This window comes from Arachis stenosperma, chromosome 8 (genome assembly GCF_014773155.1).
Source record: "Arachis stenosperma cultivar V10309 chromosome 8, arast.V10309.gnm1.PFL2, whole genome shotgun sequence".
NCBI classification, from domain to species: domain Eukaryota; kingdom Viridiplantae; phylum Streptophyta; class Magnoliopsida; order Fabales; family Fabaceae; genus Arachis; species Arachis stenosperma.
In genome coordinates this window covers 19,458,029-19,478,527 of record NC_080384.1, presented here as the reverse complement: position 1 = coordinate 19,478,527, position 20,499 = coordinate 19,458,029, and the positions used below count along the sequence as shown (strand labels likewise).

Genomic DNA, 20,499 nt, shown 5'->3' with positions numbered 1-20,499 from the left:
TATGAGATTATATTAGACTTTTAAATTTTGAAAAGCACAAGCCAACTTTAAAAAGCTCTATCTTAGGGCTTAGTTTGGTAAAACTTACTTTTCAAAAGTAACTTATAAAAGTTAACTTTTAAAAGATGGCTTTTTAAAAGTTGTAACATTTATGTTTGGTAAATTAAATAAAAAATAGCTTTTAATAAATATAAGCAACATCAATTGTGTTTGGTAAAATAGCTTTTAAAATTTAAAAATACTATAATAGATATAAATGCAAGCATTAAATTTGAAAATTAGTTAACATATGAGGTTATATTAGACTTTTAAATTTTGAAAAGTACAAGCCAACTTTGAAAAGCTCTATCCTAGGTGCTTTCAAAAGTACCTGATCTTTTAAAAGCTGCAAGCACAAGCACATGATATTTTTTATTTACTAGACACAAGATGAGGAGTTTGAGCTTTTAAAAAGTACAAGCACATGATATTTTTTATTTATTAGACACAAAATGAGGAGTTTGAGCTTTTAAAAAGTACAAGCACCTCTTAAAAAAGCTTTACCAAACCAAACCTAAGTGTTTTCAAAAATACCCCGATCTTTTAAAAGCTGCAAGCACAAACACATGATCTTTTTTACTTACCAAATATAAAATGAGGAGCTTGAACTTTTAAAAAATACAAGCACCTCTTTGAAAAGCTTTACCAAACCAAGCCTAAAAAGATGAACCCAATTTTTCAGTAGAAGAATTTTATATACATTATCGATATATATTTTGTTTCTATATTCTTAATTTTGTGCTAAAATTAATTGGTAAAAAGTTATGATGTATGAACACTAATACGGACACGGAATACGATATGATATAAGATACATCAATATAGGGATTTTAAAATTTTATAAGACACGAGAATACGCATATATATAAAATATGATGTATTTTTTAGAAAAATAGTAATGATATATTGATATTTTATTGATATTAAAACATAAATTAATTTTTTAATTATTTTTAATATCTTATTTAATTATATAAAATATTTAAAATATTTTATTTTAATAAATAATAATATATACTATTTCTAATTTATTTTAAAAATACATGTTAAAAATAAGGTTGGACATGCTGACACATGATATATAATATTTAGGTGTATTTAAACGTGTTCGAATTTTTTTTATTTTTTATTAAGACATGGTTGGACACGGTCTATCTGTGTTCTCTTATTAGAAGAAGAATATCTCCAATAAAACATTAGAAGAAGAATTAGTATCAGTAGGCATACCTGTGTTTTCTGATTTATTCTCATTCATCAATAAAAAATTGGCAGTTCTTAGATTTATGTCCCAATTTTGCACAATAAATACAGAACACACATATACGTTCATAGCGTACTACAATTTCCAACATTTTCTGATTAGGATCAAGCAATTTCAGTGTATCCCTCACTCTTTTATCGTCGTTCAATTCCACTTTAGCTTTCACTATGTGTGTATCTTTGCTTCTAACTTCAAATAGAGCAACATCTTCAATTTGACCAAGTCTCTCACTCAATTTTCGGCCAACCTCAAGCGTTTTTTATTGTTCAGGCAATCCCCAAAATTGTGCCCATACAAAAAAAGAAGAGATGTGATTATCCTCCATGTTTATTTATTGCTTCATCTGCGAATATGAATAACAAAACTCTTGAATAACTAAGACGAATCCCTTTCAATTCGAGTCACATCAGAATCATTCTCAAAGAAAAATTGAAATTGATTCCTGAATTTTTCAACTACTCTGAATCCTTCTGGTTTATTCCATATTGTATAGAGAGCTCCCTCCATAGTACCTATGGAAAAGATCCGATCTAAGAAAATTCTTTCGCACAGGCTCCGTGTACAGGCTTGAATTCCTTCGGAAACATCTTCATACGCTAAAACATCAAACGTGTACAGGCTTGAATTCCTTCGAAAATATCTTCATATGCTAAAACATCAAATCTTCCTCCTGATCACTATAAATTATACGAGAGTTTTGAGCCTTTAATTTGTTGCTCATGGTATAAAGAAAATTAGAATTGCTATTTAATAATTCTAGAGAGAAATAAAATATATGGCATGAGTGAATTGGAAAATGAAATGAATTAAAAAAGGAATGAATTGGAAAAGGAAACAAAAATTAAGGAACTAAATGGGAAAGAAATCAAAAGAAGAAAGTAGAAAAAAATAGAAAATACTTTGATGAAGAAAAGATAAAAAAAAAGTGTAAACATAAAAATGGTACAGTAAAATCCTAGAAGAGCGTGAACGAACTCATGGGATGCTAAACGAAAATTGCGTACTTCTGCTTAAATTTTTTCTTTTTTTGTTATTCTCGCAAAACAAAGAATGAGAGTTATATCCACAACTAACATTTAAAAATAATAATAGTCCAAGTTAAAAATGTGTAAATCAAAGTAGCAAAACGTATATTAACAATAAAAATGTCCGACACCATAATTATCATCATTAACAATATATTAATCTCTAGCAATTAAATTGCATGTTTGCACGCAAATTGGCAGAGATAGTAAAAATATGTGTTTTTTAAATTTTAATCATTTCTTTCAAATTCGAATTGTCTACATTTATGCATACACAGTAATTCAGTGAAATATACTTTATTAGTAAAAAATAAAAAATAAAAAAAATAAATGTATAAAAAATAGTACACATTTTTATTTTTTAAATATATTTCGGGTAAGTTTGCCAAAAAAAATAATTGTATTTAATGTAAACAATGGCGAAGACTTACGTGTCAACTGTTTTCTTTCTAGATGCTGCTTTCATAAATTCTAACTAACATAAATAAATAAATACTAGTGTTACAATAGTATATGGTTTCTAGAAGGCACGTTGAAAATGGTATGATTCTTCTAGTGTTACCTCATATAAAATATCATCCGGGGTTAATTCTTAAGATTTTGTTAACAAAAATTATAAAAGTACTTATTAAAGTTACTAATATGATAAGTTTTCATAGGAGGAATCAAAAGCTATTATCTTTACACAAAATTAGACAAGAACAAATATTCTCAATAGTTGCATATATCATATATGATTTAGGATTTATTTTTTGTAGAGTTTATTTGAAAATTATTTAATCTAAAATTTTTTTATTTTTTAAAATAATTTATTTTTATTTAAAATTTAATTTTATAATTTAAAATAATTATAATATATTAATAGAATAAAATTTAAATTAAAAGAATGTATAAATAAATTTGAAAATCGGACTTTTTTTATTTAATTTATAAATGAATAAAAAATTAAAATTAAAATTTTTAAAAGAATTTAAATTATTTTTTAAAAAAAATTCAACTCTTAAATAAATTATAATTCCTAACCTTCCAAAACAGTTCTTAATAATTAAAAACAAAGAAAGTAGACAGAACTGTGATATCTTAGAGAGAAGAAGATGGAAATTGAAGAAGTCAGAGTCAAGTGGTTTGACCACACACACAAAGTCATTGATGAAAGGCAGCTTCCTCATTCTCGTTCATTTAAATTCAACAACTTTGGTTTCAACATTCCAAAACACTATAATCTAAGCACTTACATGTTTATGAGTTTTAACTTGCTTTAAGTTTCAAAGCTCCTACACAGTTCCATTGTTTTTATCTTAGTTTGTTTGTTGTTCTACAACACCATGGCTTCTGAGGATTCCAAACAGAAACCCCATGTTCTAGAACAAGACAAAGGTGTGGTGGTGGTGGAGGAGGAGGAGGAGAAGGAGCTCAACAATGAAACAAAGAACAGGAAGAAGAGCAAGAAGAGAAGGAGTAGTTCTTACTTGCCTAAGTTTTGTTTTAGAATCGAATATGGTGCTAAAGGGGAGGGTTTTGATATGGAAATGGTGGATGCTTCTGATTCTCAGCGTCCCAAACCCACTCATTTGATCATCATGGTTAATGGTCTCATTGGAAGGTTTGATTTGGTTCCTTAATCATTCATTATTTTAGCTTAATTAAGTTAAACCCTTCTGGTTTAATATGATGAAACTTGTGTTTAATATGTTTGCAGTGCTAAGAATTGGAAATTTGCTGCAAAACAGTTTCTGAAAAGGTATCCACATGATGCTGTTGTACATTGTAAGTTTCTATTTTTCTCTAATGTTTGTTTTTGAGTTTGATCCCAATTTTCTAAAGTGTGAATAGTTTAGTCCTCATAAATTAACTTTGGATTAAGTGAATAGCCTGTGTAAATTGATCACAGTCGAGAATTATTAGACGATAAATTTAGACAAATTATCAAATTATCTAACAGTCTCAACTATTAATTTCATATAAAGATAACTGTACTTGAGTCTTCGTCTTATGCAGGCAGTGAATGTAACCCTGCAAGGTTGACATTTGATGGCGTCGACGTAATGGGAGACAGATTAGCTAAGGAGGTATGTCATAAATCGCCAATTCGGCTTTGGCTTTGGCTTTGACTTCGGCTTTTGGTTGCATCAAATTCAAATCCAGAAACATAACCATTTTGTTTTCCCTTTTTACAGGTGATTGTAGTTATAAAACGTCACCCAAGTGTTAAGAAGATTTCATTTGTAGGTCACTCTTTGGGTGGATTGGTTGCAAGATATGCAATTGCCAAGCTTTATGAGGGAGACATTTCAATGGAATTTTCTCATGAGAGCAAGAATTGTGAAGGAAAAATTGCAGGATTGGAGCCTATAAATTTCATTACCTCAGCAACACCACATCTTGGTTCTTGTGGTCATAAACAGGCAAGAATGATGGCATTTTTATCCATTACTTTTTATATGACATTGTGAAAATTTCTTGCATTCTTGAATCAATGTATCTGGAAGTTACTCAAAGTGATTTGAATTCAGATGCAGTCAACTTCACATGAAGTTGATAACTGAGAATCGTTAGATAAAAATTTAGTCAAATCATTCAAATTATTTAACGGGCTCTCACCTATCAACTTTACCTGAAAATTGACTGCACCACCTGAGTTTTCACTATTAAATGATGGAAATTCAGATGCAGTCAACTTTACACGAAGTTGATAACTGAAAGTCGTTAAATAAAAGTTTAGTCAAATAATTCAAATCATTTAACGGCTCTTAACTATCAACTTCACGTGAAATTGACTGTACTTGAGTTTTTACCGGTGAGACACTGACAAATGGTTTCGCAATGTTGCATACTTCAGTGTCCAATGTTTTTCGGATCGCGCCACGCCGAGAAAGCAGCAATTCGGGCTTCGGGGCTTCTTCGTAGAACAGGAAAACATCTCTTTTTAACAGATGGTACCAATGGAAAGCCTCCTCTTCTTCTCCAAATGGTTCGAGACTCTGAAGATCTTAAATTCATGTAAGGTTCTTACTTTGGCTAACTTTCATGTTTATGTGACAATTAATTGATGTTACTCTGCATCTCTTTCTTTGCAGCTCTGCCTTGCGATCCTTCAAACGCCGTGTTGCCTATGCAAATGTTCGCTACGACAGTATCCTATGTTTTCTTGGACTATCTAAGGACACTTTTTAAATACTCAAACTATTTAACAGTTCTCAACTATTATCTCTTCACGAAGACATCTTCATATTAATAGTAACGTAATAATTATAATAATCACAAGTTATTATCTTATTTGTATCTTTTGTTATTACAATGCATGAAGGACTTAACTTTTAACTAGAGCTTGTTGGATGGAGTACATCATCTATAAGGCGAAGAAATGAGCTTCCAAAGGTGATGATTAATTTCTCAACTCAGTAAAAAAGACTTAATTAATTGTTATTGTGGTTGAATTGTATTTAAATAGCTTTTTTTTATTCAGCGCCAGAATCTTTCGAGTCACGAGGACTATCGACATATAGTAAATGTCGAGACAGCAGCACCCTCTTCGGATCCCAATCAAGTTCCTACAGAATCCCAAGTGAATAGTAATGGATCTAGTAGACTTGACATGGAAGGTACTTTCACCCATTTTGAACTAACATGCATTTCATAAATCAGACATTGCAACATGACATAAGCATTTATGATAACATGCTTATGCTTCTAATTGAAGACGGAGCATTGATTTGTCTCAAAAAGAAGATGGAGCATTGATGATTTGTAGTTTCACAAATCATCTCTTCTCTTTGAATTTTACTTCATAATAATAATCATTTTTCATAACAGCTTGAACTATTGAATAGAGATAAATATAAATTCAATTAATCAAAATGAATCTAATAATTAATTAGAACACCTATATGATTATACTAAAATCTTAATCATGTTAGTGTGTTATCTTATTATTAAAGATGTCGCACTGATATTTTAATGTTTTATGTCAACACCGTATTAATAGTAATTAAATTAAGAACCAAATAGATTCACAAGCTGTAAATTTAAAGATTAATTTAATTATTTTTAAAAATGGACTATTTTGATGAATGTTGAGAATTTCAAAGGCCAAATCATTTTATATCTAATGCATATAACAACAATGTACAGAGGAAATGATAAGGGGGTTAACAAGAATGAGTTGGGAACGCATTGATGTGCGGTTCAAGGGTACCATGCAGAAATTTCTGGCTCATAGTACCATTCAGGCAAGTTATCAAAATTCAAAAGCTGTTTCAATTAGGGGTGTTCATTTATCGAATTCGATTAGCATATCCGCGGTGTTTATCCGAATCCGATATAAAAATTACAGATATGGATCTGATCTGCAAGGCTTTTGAATTGGATTGGATCTGCATACTAATCGGATTGTATTGCGGATTTTGTGTTGGTATCGGTATATTCGCGTATCAGCAAAACTAAAAAAATAAATAAGTAAATATTTTTTTATGTTTTATTTCAACTAATAATTATCATATACGTTGTATTATTTTAATTTATTATTTACAAAAAAGTATATTTAATATTATTTTAAAAGTAAATATTATTTTTTTATTGATATTTTTTAATAAAAATAAGCTTTTAAAAATATTTTTTGTATTTTGCGGATATATTCGATATCTGATCCGATCTGCAAATGTGCGGATCAGATCGGATCCAATCTAAAAAACTGCAGATATTGGATCCGATCCGATGATTTTAGTGCGGATCGAATCAAAATTTTGGTCATATCCGATCCGATCCGATCCCTGTTCACCCTTGGTTTCAATGTTCAATCACATGATATATTATTTGGTGAATTCTATAGTGCTTTTTATTGTGATGTCTAAATTATTTAATTTGTTTTTATAAATAAAAAATAAAATATATAAAATAAAAATAAAATACTTAAAATTTATTAAATATTTTTTTATTTATTTTTTAGTAAGCTAGACAATAGACACAATATCTTAGGCACTATAATATTCACTATATTATTTTGAATTGAACACTTTGAGAGGCTAATTTTTTTAGTTATGGAAGTTTAAAATGTATTATACTCAATTATAAAAATATGGTGTGTTTTTATGAATATGAAAATATTTTTTTAAATTGAAATTCACAAATCGGAGGCTCAGTTTTGTTTTTGGAAACAAAACTTAGGGTTAGATTTGGGATAATAGAGAAATCTGAGCCTCAGATTTGTGTAGGCTAAAAATTTTTTTTAATGGATAAACAAATCGGTGGGTCAGTTTTGTGAAAAAAATTATAAACCACAAATCTAACCCTCAGATTTATAGTAAAAAAAAAATTAAAATTCACAAAATTGTGCCTTAAATTTAAGATCATTCATACAAAAAAAAAAAAAACACTAACTCTCTACATTATTTAAAAATACCACCATAATTTCAATAATAAAAATAAAAAGTACCACTTTGAGATGCCAATGTTATTTGTACACGAATGAACTCTTGCAGGTGACACATCACCTCATCAATTCTGCTGGAGAAGACGTGATCCAACATATGGTTGACAATTTTCAGTTGTAGAATTATTCACAAATTTGCCCAAATTTTTTATTTTTTAATTTTATTATTGAGGAGAAGGGTGGTGAAGGTGTTTGTGGACTTCTTCACCTTTTGCGGCTACAAATACACAAGAATTTGGGGGTTCCATGATATTTTTGTAAAACTTATTAGGATTATTAGAGAGATGAGTAATATGTGTTTGAAATTGATGTAAAATCTTAATAAGTGTAATAGAATGAGATGGTGAAATTGTCTATAAAAAAGTTAAGTTCCTATATTTTCTTAATTTTGATATATTGATATTATATAAAAAATTTATTTTCTCACAAGCTTGTTAGATTGTATATTATATTAGAGATTAGAGAACCATCAATTAACTTCATTCCAAATTTTCCAATGAAACGTGATGAATACTTTAGGTTTTTTTTTTTTCATTAACATGTTAATATTCATAAAAATACAAAATATAATAATTTATATGTATATATTCTCTATTATTAAACCTCTTTTGCGTATTAGGTGGTCCATCTAGAAAACAATAATTTATTATTGGTAATGCTTTATAATAAATTAATATATAATCAATAATGAATGGTCACTATCTACATGACTTTAGTGACCGATTGAAAAAGAATGATGAAACATGAAACGAGAGGCAGTTTCATTTGACAAATCATGCCACGTGAATGAGACATACATCATAGATCATTAGATCCAATATTTATTTGAAGTTAGGACATCCATGGACACAATATTACACAAAATATATAAAATATAAAATATTTTTTAAATAAATTATAATAATTTTTTATTATTTTTTAATTATATAAAATATTTAAAATATTTTTTATTTTAATAATTAATAATATATACTATTTTAAATTTATTTTAAGAATATATATTAAGAATAAGATTAGATATACTGTTACATGATAGTATTTAAGTATGTTTAAGTGTTTTTAAAAAAGAATTTTTTATTTTTTATTAAGATACAGTTGATGAGTGTTAATAAGTATGGTGTTTTAAATAGATTTAATTATTCTGTTGGTCCATATAGTTTCACTAAATTTTTAATTATGTTTTTATATTTTTTTTCTTTCAATTGGATTCTTACACTGTTTTTAATTTTATAATTACGTCATTTTTATGTTAAAAATGTTAAAATTAACATAATATTTTTATCAAAATATATACGGTCAAAAATTTAATTAAGTTTTTAATTATAAATACCTTTAATTTTGCAAAAAAAATATTTAATTAACTCTAATATTTTTTATAATACTATTAATTACAAAATTAAAGTAATATAAAAATTCAATTAAAAAATATAAAAATTTAATTAAAAATTTAATAAAATTATAAAAACTAATAAAATAATTAAATTTCTAAAATGTATCCGACAAAAAGTGTCTGTGGTTCACAAATTTGAAAAACCAATAAAAAAAAAGTTAAATCATTTAGGACGTGCTTTGGCCTTGATATCATTAAGATAATCATAGGATTTGTTTTTTTTTTAATTTTATTTAATAAATAGGAATATACTAATTATGACACAGATTTGTTTTACGCCAAAAAAGTGGTTGGGATGCACCTTCGTGTTCTGTCCCTATTTTTTTTATTTATTTCATTTTTTGGACGTATTTCTGTCCCTATTTAAGTACCACTTTAATTCATTGACTAGCCACAAATCCTTTAAATAAAAATTAATATTGCAGCAGATTAGTCCTTAATCTATCGAATTAGGAGATATAGTGAGAAACAAAAAAAATACCACTTTAAAATCTGTTGAAGGAAAAGCCCGCTAAAATTTAAGGACACGTTATATTAACATGATTATTATATAAAAATATTCAATAAATCTAACAATGAACTACCAATAAGAATATATTTATATTGGTTTAATTATATATTTTTTACATAATTTTTAAACAAAACAATAAAAATGAATTTATAACTTAATAATTTAAATTTTTTACAATTATTTAATCAAATTTTAATCAATACAGAAGATCAATTACTACGATATTTTTATTTTTTATTACAAATAAAAATTAAATTGTATTGTATTATTTAAATAATTGAATATTTTAATATATTAGTTTAATTAATTAGTGACTCATTTTTACTATTCATATAATATAACTAAATTAGTTATAACTTTAACTAAAAATAATTATAATTGATAAAATTGTGAAAAAATAAAAAAAAAGAATACGAACTTTTATTGATTATTGATTGATTGAATTGAATTGTAAATTATGAAGGTAAAAGTAAATATATTATATATATAGAACATTATCTTATGAAAGATAAAAACAAATAAAGATAAGATAAGAATAACTAAAGATAAGATAAAGATAAGATAAGATAATAAAGACTAAAACTATAATTGAATTTATATATTCTGTTGGGTTAAATTTGTGAGTCACGAGACTTTTTTATTGTTGTCATGTGTGTTAAAGTAGAAGAGTAGTTTAATAATAATTGTAATCAATTAAAATGAAATAATAAATATAATTTTTTTTTGTGACAATAAATATAAAATCTAATCCTAAATGAAATCAAATGTAGGATTCACTCCATTTAATTTTCATTAATTAATAATTAATTAAGTAATTAACTACTTAAACTGCCGGCTCCCTAGTCCCTGCACTGCAACACTAATCACTAATCCTTCGATTGAGTTTCGAGCTTCTTTAAAGCTTCCATGGCTTCCGGGGAACAACGCCAACAAGGTCTCCGTGACAGTGGGGGAGAGGGAGGGATCCACAAGGAAGAGATGGCGGTGCAGCTCAACAACAATGAAACTAAGAAGAAGAAAAAGAGTTATTATTTGCCTAAATTTTGTTTTAGGATTGAGTATGATGCAACTGGAGAGGGCTTTGATATGGAGATCGTTGATGCTTCTGCTTCTCGGCCTCCCAAACCCTCCCACTTGATCATCATGGTTAACGGTCTTATAGGCAGGTTTGATTCCTTTCAATATCTAACTCAATTAACTTTAATTTTATGATTATGATAATTAATCAAGTATTAATTAATATCTCAATAATTTGCATAAACTTGTGTAGTTAGGGTTAATTAATGTGCTTAGTAATGTGGCTCTTTTTTCTCAGTGCTCAGAATTGGAAATTTGCTGCAAAACAGTTTCTCAAGAAGTATCCACATGATGCAGTTGTACATTGTAAGCTCCTAATTACTATGATAATCATGACATTTATATTCTCTATTGATTTAGTTTGATTGTTTTGAGTGTAGAATAATAGTCTAGTAACAAACTTGGTTGGCTGAATGGTCAGCTTCCTTGTCCGCTTAAACAAGTGTTGGGGGTTGAATCCTGGGTTGTGTATGTAGTAACCTATTGGCCAATAGCAGATCTTAAATGAAGCTCAGATCCGCGATGGATTAATCCTTATAGCCTGTTGGGGATACCGTGGGCAACAGAAAAAATAGTCTAGTCGTATGGAATTGTGCAAGCTGAAATTGATTAACTTATGATACCATCAATTGAATTTGAATATTTAGAACAAGATAATGGGAATTGTGCAATGCAGGTAGTGAGTGTAATTCTGCAATGTTGACATTCGATGGCATCGACGTAATGGGAGACAGATTAGCTAAAGAGGTATGTGAATGTTCATTGTCATAATTTCTTTGCCTCTGCATTCAATTTTGGGAAATTGATTTGGCTTTAGCTCCAATTGCATTAACAGGTAATATCAGTTATAAGGCGTCATCCAAGTGTTGAGAAAATTTCATTTGTAGGTCACTCGTTGGGTGGCTTGATTGCAAGGTATACAATTGCCAAGCTTTATGAGAGAGACATTTCAATGGAATTTTCTTATGAGAATGGAAAAAGTGAAGGCCAAAGTTCTTTAGTTCAAGAGTTTCATGATAGGAAGAAGAATTATGAAGGAAAAATTGCAGGATTGGAGCCTATAAATTTTATTACCTCAGCAACACCACATCTTGGTGCTAGTGGCCATAAACAAGTGATTCCTTTCTACCTTCTAAAAATTATTGACCTGTTTATCCATTAATTTCTGCACTGTTTTGGAAATTATGTATTTTGGTGATTTAATTAGTACTAGCATTGTGTGACATGGGTTTTTTTTCAATTCTGCACATTTCAGTGTCCAATGTTTTTCGGATTTCGCTATGCGGAGAAAGTGGCAACTCGAGCTTCAGGGCTTCTTGGTAAAACAGGAAAACATTTGTTTTTAGCGGATGGTAGCAATGGAAAGCCTCCTCTTCTTCTCCAAATGGCTCGCGACTCTGAAGATCTTAAATTCATGTGAGGTTCAGCTTTGGTTGGCTACATAATTTTCTTGGTGACACTAAACTTTAGACTTTCAACAAAGAAGAATTTAGAACAATCTGCACCTCTTTCTCTGCAGGTCTGCTTTGAGGTCCTTTAAACGTCATGTTGCCTATGCAAATGTTCGTTACGATAGTATCCTTTGTTTTCTTAAGGCATTCGTTAACGAAACGTTCTAATTACAATCATTACAAGATACAGCTGCTCTTATCTTTAGTTCTTACATGAACAACTTGACTATTAAACAGAGCTGGTTGGTTGGAGTACTTCGTCTATAAGGCATAGGAACGAGCTTCCAAAGGTAACTATTAACTTCCTTAGAAACAATATTCCTCAAGTAAATTGTATCTAACTTTTGTATCATCAGATCCTGTTTTAGCTTGTGAAAGTTATTGTTGTTTAACTGGGTCTAACTTGTTTTCTAATTCAGCGCCGGAATCTTTCCAGTCACGAGAGGTACCCGCATATTGTAAATGTTGAGACAGCAAGATCCTCTTGTGTTCCTACCGAACGTGGAACGAAGAATAGTGGTTTGCATAGACTTGACATGGAAGGTCTCTTCACCATTTTGAAACTATGAAAGTTTTCTTGAGTAATTGCTAATGTATTAGAACTCAGACATTTCAAAAACACAATACTATGATATAAGTGACAAGGTTTTGGTATCATGTCCTTGGCTGAATCTCAAAAATAGTGGCATTATTTTAGATACTAGACCTTGTTTTGAGACTCAATTGTTGCATGCATATATTTCTGCTTCTCATTGAAGATGTAGAAACTGATGAATTACGTTTTGGATGTTTACTAAAATACATTGCAGAGGAAATGATCAGAAGCTTAACAACAATAAGCTGGGAACGTGTCGATGTCCGATTCAGTGGTACCATGCAGAAGTTCCTTGCTCATAGCACCATTCAGGCAAGACTAATCACATTCCATACATACAAATACAATTCTGTTATTTGAACACCAAACTCAATTGCAATTCAAATCACTTTGAATTCCTTAACATAAATTATTTTCTCTTAGTCTATCAGTTTATGTCTCCATCCTTAACACAAGGTGGACCATGATGGGGTCTTCTAAGTTCCCACATAAATTATTTACTCTTTATACAACTTTATAGTAGTGAATTATTGATATTATATATTATAGTCTGCTATACTGTACATACATTGTATCATTTGTCTTAAGTCTCAACAACATTAAGCATGCTTGAATTTCGTTTTGTATATGCAGGTCAAGACTTATTCTATCAATTCTGCTGGAACAGACGTGGTCCAACATATGGTTGACAATTTCCAACTATAGATTTATTTTTTTACCATATTGCCCCCTTCCAACATGAAGGTTGATAATGTGAAGGAGGATGAGGGATGAGGATGTTATGATCTTTTCAACCTGCCTCAATCTTTTGCAAGTGATGCAGGAAAATTGGTTAGATCACAGAAGTAGCAAAATCAAAGGGTAGAATGAGAGGTGTATCTAAGCATACGATCATTGTTATTTCAAAACTTGAAAAATAACATTTTACATAACATTTTTATACAAGAGTTTAATTTTGATGCACTGTAATCACATCCTTCTTTCGGATGATCATTCACCCGGTCAATGTAAAAAGTAGTTATTGAATGTATGTTTTTACAGTGTATCAAAATTAAATTTTTTATATAATAGTATATAAAAATATAATATTAGATATTAATTTGGCCAATTTTCTAGTACCTATTATTGTGTGCCCAAAACTTACTTTTTAAATATACTAATTTTTATACTTTTAAATTAAATATTAATTATTTAACATTTTTTAACAAATAAATTAGACACCAAAATTTTATACACTATAGCAAAAACTATTAAAATTTATCCTATGGTATCTAATACTACATGGGTTTGGGTTTGAAATATCTGTACTCCATTTAAGTCACTGTAAATATATGTCTGAAATATTTTTATTATTGCACGAATTCAAATGATCACCAAGAAGTAAATTTTGAGGAGTGAGGAGTGAGGACACATCAAACATTTGAGTGAAAAAAAAAAATGGGGCCCTAGGTGGGTCACAAAATCAAATTATATATTCTTATCTCTTCATGAAAATAGCCAAGCCATGGGATATAGTAATTCAGTAGGGTCCATGATAGTTATTACTGTTTCTTTGGACAAACCAATGCAAAACATTTTAATAAGCTACCTTGAACTGACCCACCATTCCAACATCTTTTCATGGACTTAATGACCAACACACATTATTTTTGGAAGGAAGGAGATGCATTTATGTTTTTGTCCAAGTAAAAATTTTACCCTTTTTTATTATTTTGTTTAATTTCATTTTATTTTTAAGAGTTTTGCTAACAGCTAGTGTCATAGGATCATTTGTTGACAATACAAAAATAAAAATTATTTTCCTGAAGCACCTGACAGAAAGAAAGTAGTGAAAGGCTAAAAACACCAAACAAAGTTCTTCCCAAAACCCAGTTATGAAAGACAAGTTAGCCAACTTTAACAAGAATATCCAGAACTACATGGTTGAAAAAGTCGATCTTTCTACAACTTATTGAAAGCAAAAAATGGGAATAGGGGTAGCAATGGATAGGGTAAGGTAGGGTTTGAATCCAACCCTAACTCTATCCGCGTGTTGAGAATATCTCAACTCTAATCCTACTCGCTTTTAACCCGCGAGTTATAGAAAATATACATTATTATTATATAACTTGATGATAATTTAAAATAGAACTGAATTTTATGTAAAAAAAATATATTAAATTATCAATTAATGATTTTCTTTTAGTGGCTAAGGATCTTTTACATTTACTGAGAGGCTTTTGGTTTAACATTCACTTAAAACATATTTTTATATAAGTATATAACATATACATATATAGAGTGCGGGTTGGTCGGGTAGAGTTGAAGTTCAATCCGCACCTTACTCTACCTGCATGAGAACCCTACCCGCACGCTACCCTATCCACTGCGGATCGGATTGACAACCCTATCCGATCGGATTGGATACCCACAGGTAGGGTACATATTGCCACCCCTAAATGGAAATACATACTTTTTATTTGTCCAGATAATACCTCATTATTATACCTTTTTAAATGAGACTAATAGAAAATATGTGAGAGATGTTGTCTAATACTTTATAACATTAATTGAGAGGGAAAAAAATTAAAAGAAGTCGTTTTCTATTACAAACTAGTCATCAGCTATTTTTTTGTCTACTAGTTGAGATTGGACAACTTCTCTCGAGGCATAAACTAATAGGAAGAGACATATAAATGATTATATTTTTAATACGTTCATTCAAGTAAGAGCATCTCTTAAAGTTTATTTAAATTTTTATATTGACTTTCTTTCTATTCTTTTTATTTTTTTGTGTTGAAATTTATTTTCTTTTTAGGGTTCAATAAGAATCAAATTCTACATCTTTCAATTATAAAAACTCTAATATCATACCATGAAATTACTCTTCTCAAGAGTTACATATCAAAAACAAAAAATATTATGTGTACTAAAAACCAATGATTTATATATTTAATTATAGTAAACTTTTTTTATACACGTAACATAATTAATTTAAATTCGCATACCCAATTACCCGGGGTAAAAATTACCAAAGACAAATAGTTTTTGTTAGCAAAACCCTATTTTTAAGACAACATGTTAATGGCTAAGGTATATAATACAATTAACACAAATATGTATATGTTTTAGTTTCTACTTTCTAGTGGCCTTTTCCAGTTCCGTGACTTCCTTGGAAAAATATAGACATATTTGGCGTGTTCGAATGAAGCTGATGATAATTTTCCACCCTAAAAATGAATGTTAGAAAACCAATGAATTTGTACCAAAATGCAAAAAAAGAAGACATGCAAGAAGAAAATAAAAAGGAAAGCAAGCAATAATTTAATATACTAGTTGTCATTTGTTCTTTCCCTATTAGTATTTGTTTTTTCCTTTGTATCTTGGCATTTGTAACTTTGCTACAACTTTAACACACATGATCATATTTTAGTTAAGGATCTCTTTATGCAAAACTAAGAGTTCTCTATGGTTCACATAACGAGGTAGCTAGCTATGCAACAAGAACAACACATATATATGTCTGAATTTGTGAGGGTCCATCTCTCAACATCCAACAGAATTCATAATTCTCCTTTTGCAGTTCATGTTTTATAAATTCATGGGAAAAATTAAATGACAGAAATAATTCAGTAATACCAAAATTTACATAAATGTGTATTTGAACTACTTGTTATATAAGATTTATAGTATATAATTGTAGGGCTGGAATTGAGTTGAGCTGAGTCGAGCTAGATCAAGTTTAACCTTGACTCACGAAAATTAAGTTTGGCTCACGACTTGACTCATTAACAATCAAGCCTATTTCGTAAGCTCAACGAAAGCTCACGAGCTGGCTCAAATAATAAGAACATAATCTATAATTCTATATCAATAAATTATAACTTATATATATTAAAAAAATAAATTTAATATATTGTCTATCTACCAATTATAAATTTTTTATTTGTATCTTACATCAAAATTATATATAAAAAATAATTATAAAATTTTAAATAATTAAGAACATTAATATATATGTAAAATTATATATTACTATTATATATATTAAATTATTAATACGCATATCCTATATGCATTTTATCTATACTTTTAATATTATAATATATATAATCGAGCCAGCTTACGAGCTAATGAGCTGAGCTTATCTAAGCTCAAGCTCAGCTCATTTAATTTATGAGCTCACGAGCTAATGAGTTGAGCTTATCCAAACTCAAGTTCGGCTCACCAATTCATGAATTCAGCTTATCGAGCTATTAATGAGTCGAACTCGAATTAACGCATGAGCTAACTTGACTCACTTCTAGTCCTATATAATTGTATATACTTGTCAAAATTAATTCTTCATCTAACCATTTTTGTAAGATTAACCATAATGTCAATAAAATGTAATTTATATAAGAATTTAATTTTCATACAATAATAATATAAAAATAATTTTATATAAAAATCTAATTGTATATTATTATATTATTAAAAATAATTAATTTTTAAAATTATTATTTTTAATTTTTTACCCTATTTCTTAGTTTCAGCAAACCAAAAAACAATTATGTCGCAAATTAAAATTTTATTTAAGAATCTATTGTTAATTAATAAATGATAGTATATACAAAATAATATTTAAACCAACAAATAAATTAACAAATTGATTTGACTCATCATTTTGGTTTTCAAATTTACTACTTAAGAATAATGATCTAAATACATATAAAGTAAAATAAAAGGAGAATTTAGTTTTCTTGTATTGTGAAAAATAATTTGTGTGAGAATCAATAAATGAGGGGTTACATGACCTTACCATTACATAGGGTACACGCATTAAATAAGGTGACCCATCTTAGGACACCTTTTCAGAATTTCACCCTTCTATACTGCCACATGCACATATATCTCTCTACTATTCTAGGGTGAGTACCATTCATTTACCATACCATTCATTTATCATCATAATAAGGTTAGTGGGAGTGGCAATACAATAAGGTAGTAGTGACTAGTGAGAATATATATATTGGTTTTTTGTTGTGTGCAGCAGTCTCTTTCAATTGAATTGTGCCCCTTCCTTAGAAGATGGGAATGAATAATGGATCCTCATGTTGGCACAAATATAGACAAACCACCTTCATCAGCATCTTCATTCTCTTTGCAGCTTCTTCTACTTCCTTATTCATGGCTCAAGGTTAGTAATAACTTATTAGCTTAATTAGCTTCTAAGTTAGTTAATTAATATATTAATATGTGCATGCAGGAAGAGCAATGTCCAATGTAATTGAAGTTTCCCAGGTACATACAAAATAATCAAACTTAATTATTAGCTAATTAATGTTTTAATTAATTAAGTGTATGTTAATATAAGAATGTTGTTGTGAAGAATAAGGTAAGAGTGATAGGGTCAAGGCCACCAAGGTGTGAAAGTAGATGCAGCAATTGTGGACATTGTGAAGCAGTTCAAGTCCCCATTGTACCTACCTTTCATCATCATCATGAAGCAGCCATTGTTGCATTCTCATCAAGAGGGGATGCACTTTCCAACTACAAACCCATGAGTTGGAAGTGCAAATGTGGGGACTACTTTTTCAACCCATGATTCTTCTTCCTTCTGATCTTCAATCAAATTCTATCAAATTATTTTGCTAATAATAGTATAAATATATATATGTATGTATGTATACCTCCTTGTATTTTGTCAACTTATATATATATATATATATATATATATATATATATCTTTGTTTAATTTGATGGTATGAAGTATGAAATGAAATTAAATGAATGGGAGTGTAAAAAGGAGATAAGAAGAAGAAGAGAGAAAGGTGTGTGTCAGATAGTGGTGTTTTCGTATGAAACAAGATTAAGATTTTGTGTGATGATGTGATGAGATCATATGTCATGCATATATGATATGATATGATATGATATATAACCTCGAAATGATGGAGAGGGAGAGGGTCATGTCCCACCACACCATTCCTTTCATTCTTCAATTCTCAGTTACAAAGTCTCTTCTTATTAGTATAATTAATTGCTTTTGTTTAACGTAACACAGTGAAATGAATAGTATAGATAACTAATAACATTTTTGAACAATGTGTGAACAATATGAGTTAATAGAGTTAAAAGAATAAATTTAATGAGTAACATTAAATTAGAATGTAGTGTACTTATATTTAATTGGTAGTTGTTCATGTTATTTAAGATAATTATTGTTTATCTACTACTCCCCAAAATGAAATTAACTAACACGTACAAAAGTATTTACAAAACAATCACCAAAGCAATCCTTACATTATTAACACTGAAAAATGAACTCAAATCTTCCTAGGATTCAACTTCAATTCTTACCATATATGCTCTAACTATCATTACCAACAAATTGTAATTCATGGTATTGAGTGAGTGTAATACCTATCAAATGGCTACAAATATTATGCCCATAATCAAACATGATTAAAAAAAAAAACATCAAGTCCATCCAAACACAAATAGTTTTTCTAAGAACCACCAACATAAACCAAATCATTAACATTACAATTAGTTTGTACTAATATTTTTACTCGAAATAACAATATGAGAATATAATTTTTTGAAATTATATTAGTTTTGTCTTAGCATTATGAATTATGGCAAAAAAAATTTAGAATCAAATTACTTTTTCAAAAAGGTCGTATGGGACAAAAATTTTCGTCGACTAAGAAGACCTGGGTTTCTGTAAATGAAAAAAATCAAATAATAAACTTTTTAGTTATTATTTTCATGTGAAAGAGTTTAATTTTTTACTAATAATTAATTTTAACATTCATTATCTAAAACATGAAAGAATTTAACGTGTATACTTTTACATTTGATTAGATGTTAAGTCTGTTATACAAATAAAAATAGTTAATTTTTATGTTTGTTATTTAAAAATAATATTTTTTTTCTCTGTATATGTGTGTATATATATGTAAAATTAGATATTAGTATAACAAAATTATATTGACAGTTATAAAATTAACTAAAAATTAATTTTTTAAACAATTAAATTTTTATTCTAATTATTAATCACAACATTAGTATTCTTTCCAAATTATATGTAATAAATATTTGAACAAAAAAAAGTGATGAAAATATAAATTAAAAAGATAAGCATAAAAATTTAAAACTAAATAAAAACAAAAAAAAAAGTATGAATATAATAATAATGATAATATATTTTTTTATATGAACAATATTATATTAGGGGATTATTTTTTAATTATATTTAATTATAAATTTAAGATATTTTTTATAATTTTACGAATTTATTTAAATTATATTATTTTATTAATTTTATCTTTTGAGAACAAAAAGGTAGAGAGATAGAGAATGAAAGAGAAAAGACCGAGAAAGATAAATAAAAAAAGAGCGAGAGTATTTTTTAAATTTGGAGAAAAAAATTTTATTTTAATCGTAATAAAAGAATATATCATGATATATTTTGATTTGTCAAATTAGTAATATAAAATATAAATTATAAGTTATATATATAGAGTGGGAATAGTAGAAAGAAATAGAGAATGAGAGAGAAGTAGATAAGAGAATGGAAGAGAAAGAGTTTATTAATTTTAAAAGAAAATATTTCATCTCAATTTTAATGAGAGTGTATCGTGTGACACATTTTGGTTGTTAAATTAGTAATATAATATATTTATACAATTTTAATTTTAATATTTTAATTTCAACTTTAATTTAGTTTTAATTGTAATTTTAGAAAATGTCTACATT

General features: G+C 28.3%; 3 protein-coding genes across 4 annotated transcripts; all 3 read left to right on the top strand.

The window, feature by feature from the left end:
• Window positions 1–3,438: 3,438 nt before the first annotated feature.
• On the top strand, window positions 3,439–8,122 carry LOC130943728 (putative lipase YDL109C). 2 transcript variants are annotated; one of them, XM_057871730.1, is made up of 10 exons: window positions 3,443–3,928; window positions 4,025–4,092; window positions 4,324–4,394; window positions 4,503–4,730; window positions 5,165–5,325; window positions 5,403–5,458; window positions 5,651–5,703; window positions 5,792–5,927; window positions 6,457–6,554; window positions 7,803–8,122. In XM_057871730.1, the coding sequence occupies exons 1-10, from the start codon at window positions 3,651–3,653 to the stop codon at window positions 7,872–7,874; spliced, it is 1,221 nt and encodes a 406-aa protein (XP_057727713.1). In that variant the 5' UTR covers window positions 3,443–3,650; the 3' UTR covers window positions 7,875–8,122. The 2 variants fall into 2 exon arrangements, with proteins under 2 accessions (XP_057727712.1, XP_057727713.1); XM_057871729.1 differs by lacking the exon at window positions 7,803–8,122 and having other exon boundaries at window positions 3,439–3,928; window positions 6,457–6,862.
• A 2,365-nt stretch (window positions 8,123–10,487) lies between these two features.
• LOC130945024 (uncharacterized) lies at window positions 10,488–13,980 on the top strand. Its single transcript, XM_057873676.1, has 10 exons — window positions 10,488–10,820; window positions 10,970–11,037; window positions 11,408–11,478; window positions 11,567–11,845; window positions 11,987–12,147; window positions 12,251–12,306; window positions 12,420–12,472; window positions 12,602–12,725; window positions 12,992–13,089; window positions 13,411–13,980. The coding sequence occupies exons 1-10, from the start codon at window positions 10,561–10,563 to the stop codon at window positions 13,480–13,482; spliced, it is 1,242 nt and encodes a 413-aa protein (XP_057729659.1). The 5' UTR covers window positions 10,488–10,560; the 3' UTR covers window positions 13,483–13,980.
• A 3,792-nt stretch (window positions 13,981–17,772) lies between these two features.
• Window positions 17,773–18,356, top strand: LOC130943674 (EPIDERMAL PATTERNING FACTOR-like protein 2). The gene is made up of 3 exons (XM_057871656.1): window positions 17,773–17,935; window positions 18,005–18,039; window positions 18,128–18,356. Exons 1-3 carry the CDS (start codon window positions 17,827–17,829, stop codon window positions 18,341–18,343), a joined length of 360 nt encoding a protein of 119 aa, XP_057727639.1. The 5' UTR covers window positions 17,773–17,826; the 3' UTR covers window positions 18,344–18,356.
• The last annotated feature ends 2,143 nt before the right edge of the window (window positions 18,357–20,499 follow it).

What these genes read in the sequence shown, in the direction of transcription:
- LOC130943728 (XM_057871729.1), top strand. Translation starts at nt 3,651, where the DNA reads ATGGCTTCTGAGGATTCCAAACAGAAACCCCATGTTCTAGAACAAGAC. An exon ending in ACATGATGCTGTTGTACATT is followed by an intron (nt 4,093 to 4,323) that starts GTAAGTTTCTAT and finishes CGTCTTATGCAG; the next exon opens with GCAGTGAATGTAACCCTGCA. An exon ending in GTTCTTGTGGTCATAAACAG is followed by an intron (nt 4,731 to 5,164) that starts GCAAGAATGATG and finishes TGCATACTTCAG; the next exon opens with TGTCCAATGTTTTTCGGATC.
- LOC130945024 (XM_057873676.1), top strand. Translation starts at nt 10,561, where the DNA reads ATGGCTTCCGGGGAACAACGCCAACAAGGTCTCCGTGACAGTGGGGGA. An exon ending in GTGCTAGTGGCCATAAACAA is followed by an intron (nt 11,846 to 11,986) that starts GTGATTCCTTTC and finishes TGCACATTTCAG; the next exon opens with TGTCCAATGTTTTTCGGATT. An exon ending in ATAGGAACGAGCTTCCAAAG is followed by an intron (nt 12,473 to 12,601) that starts GTAACTATTAAC and finishes TTTCTAATTCAG; the next exon opens with CGCCGGAATCTTTCCAGTCA.
- LOC130943674 (XM_057871656.1), top strand. Translation starts at nt 17,827, where the DNA reads ATGGGAATGAATAATGGATCCTCATGTTGGCACAAATATAGACAAACC. An exon ending in TTCCTTATTCATGGCTCAAG is followed by an intron (nt 17,936 to 18,004) that starts GTTAGTAATAAC and finishes ATGTGCATGCAG; the next exon opens with GAAGAGCAATGTCCAATGTA. An exon ending in ATGTAATTGAAGTTTCCCAG is followed by an intron (nt 18,040 to 18,127) that starts GTACATACAAAA and finishes GTTGTTGTGAAG; the next exon opens with AATAAGGTAAGAGTGATAGG.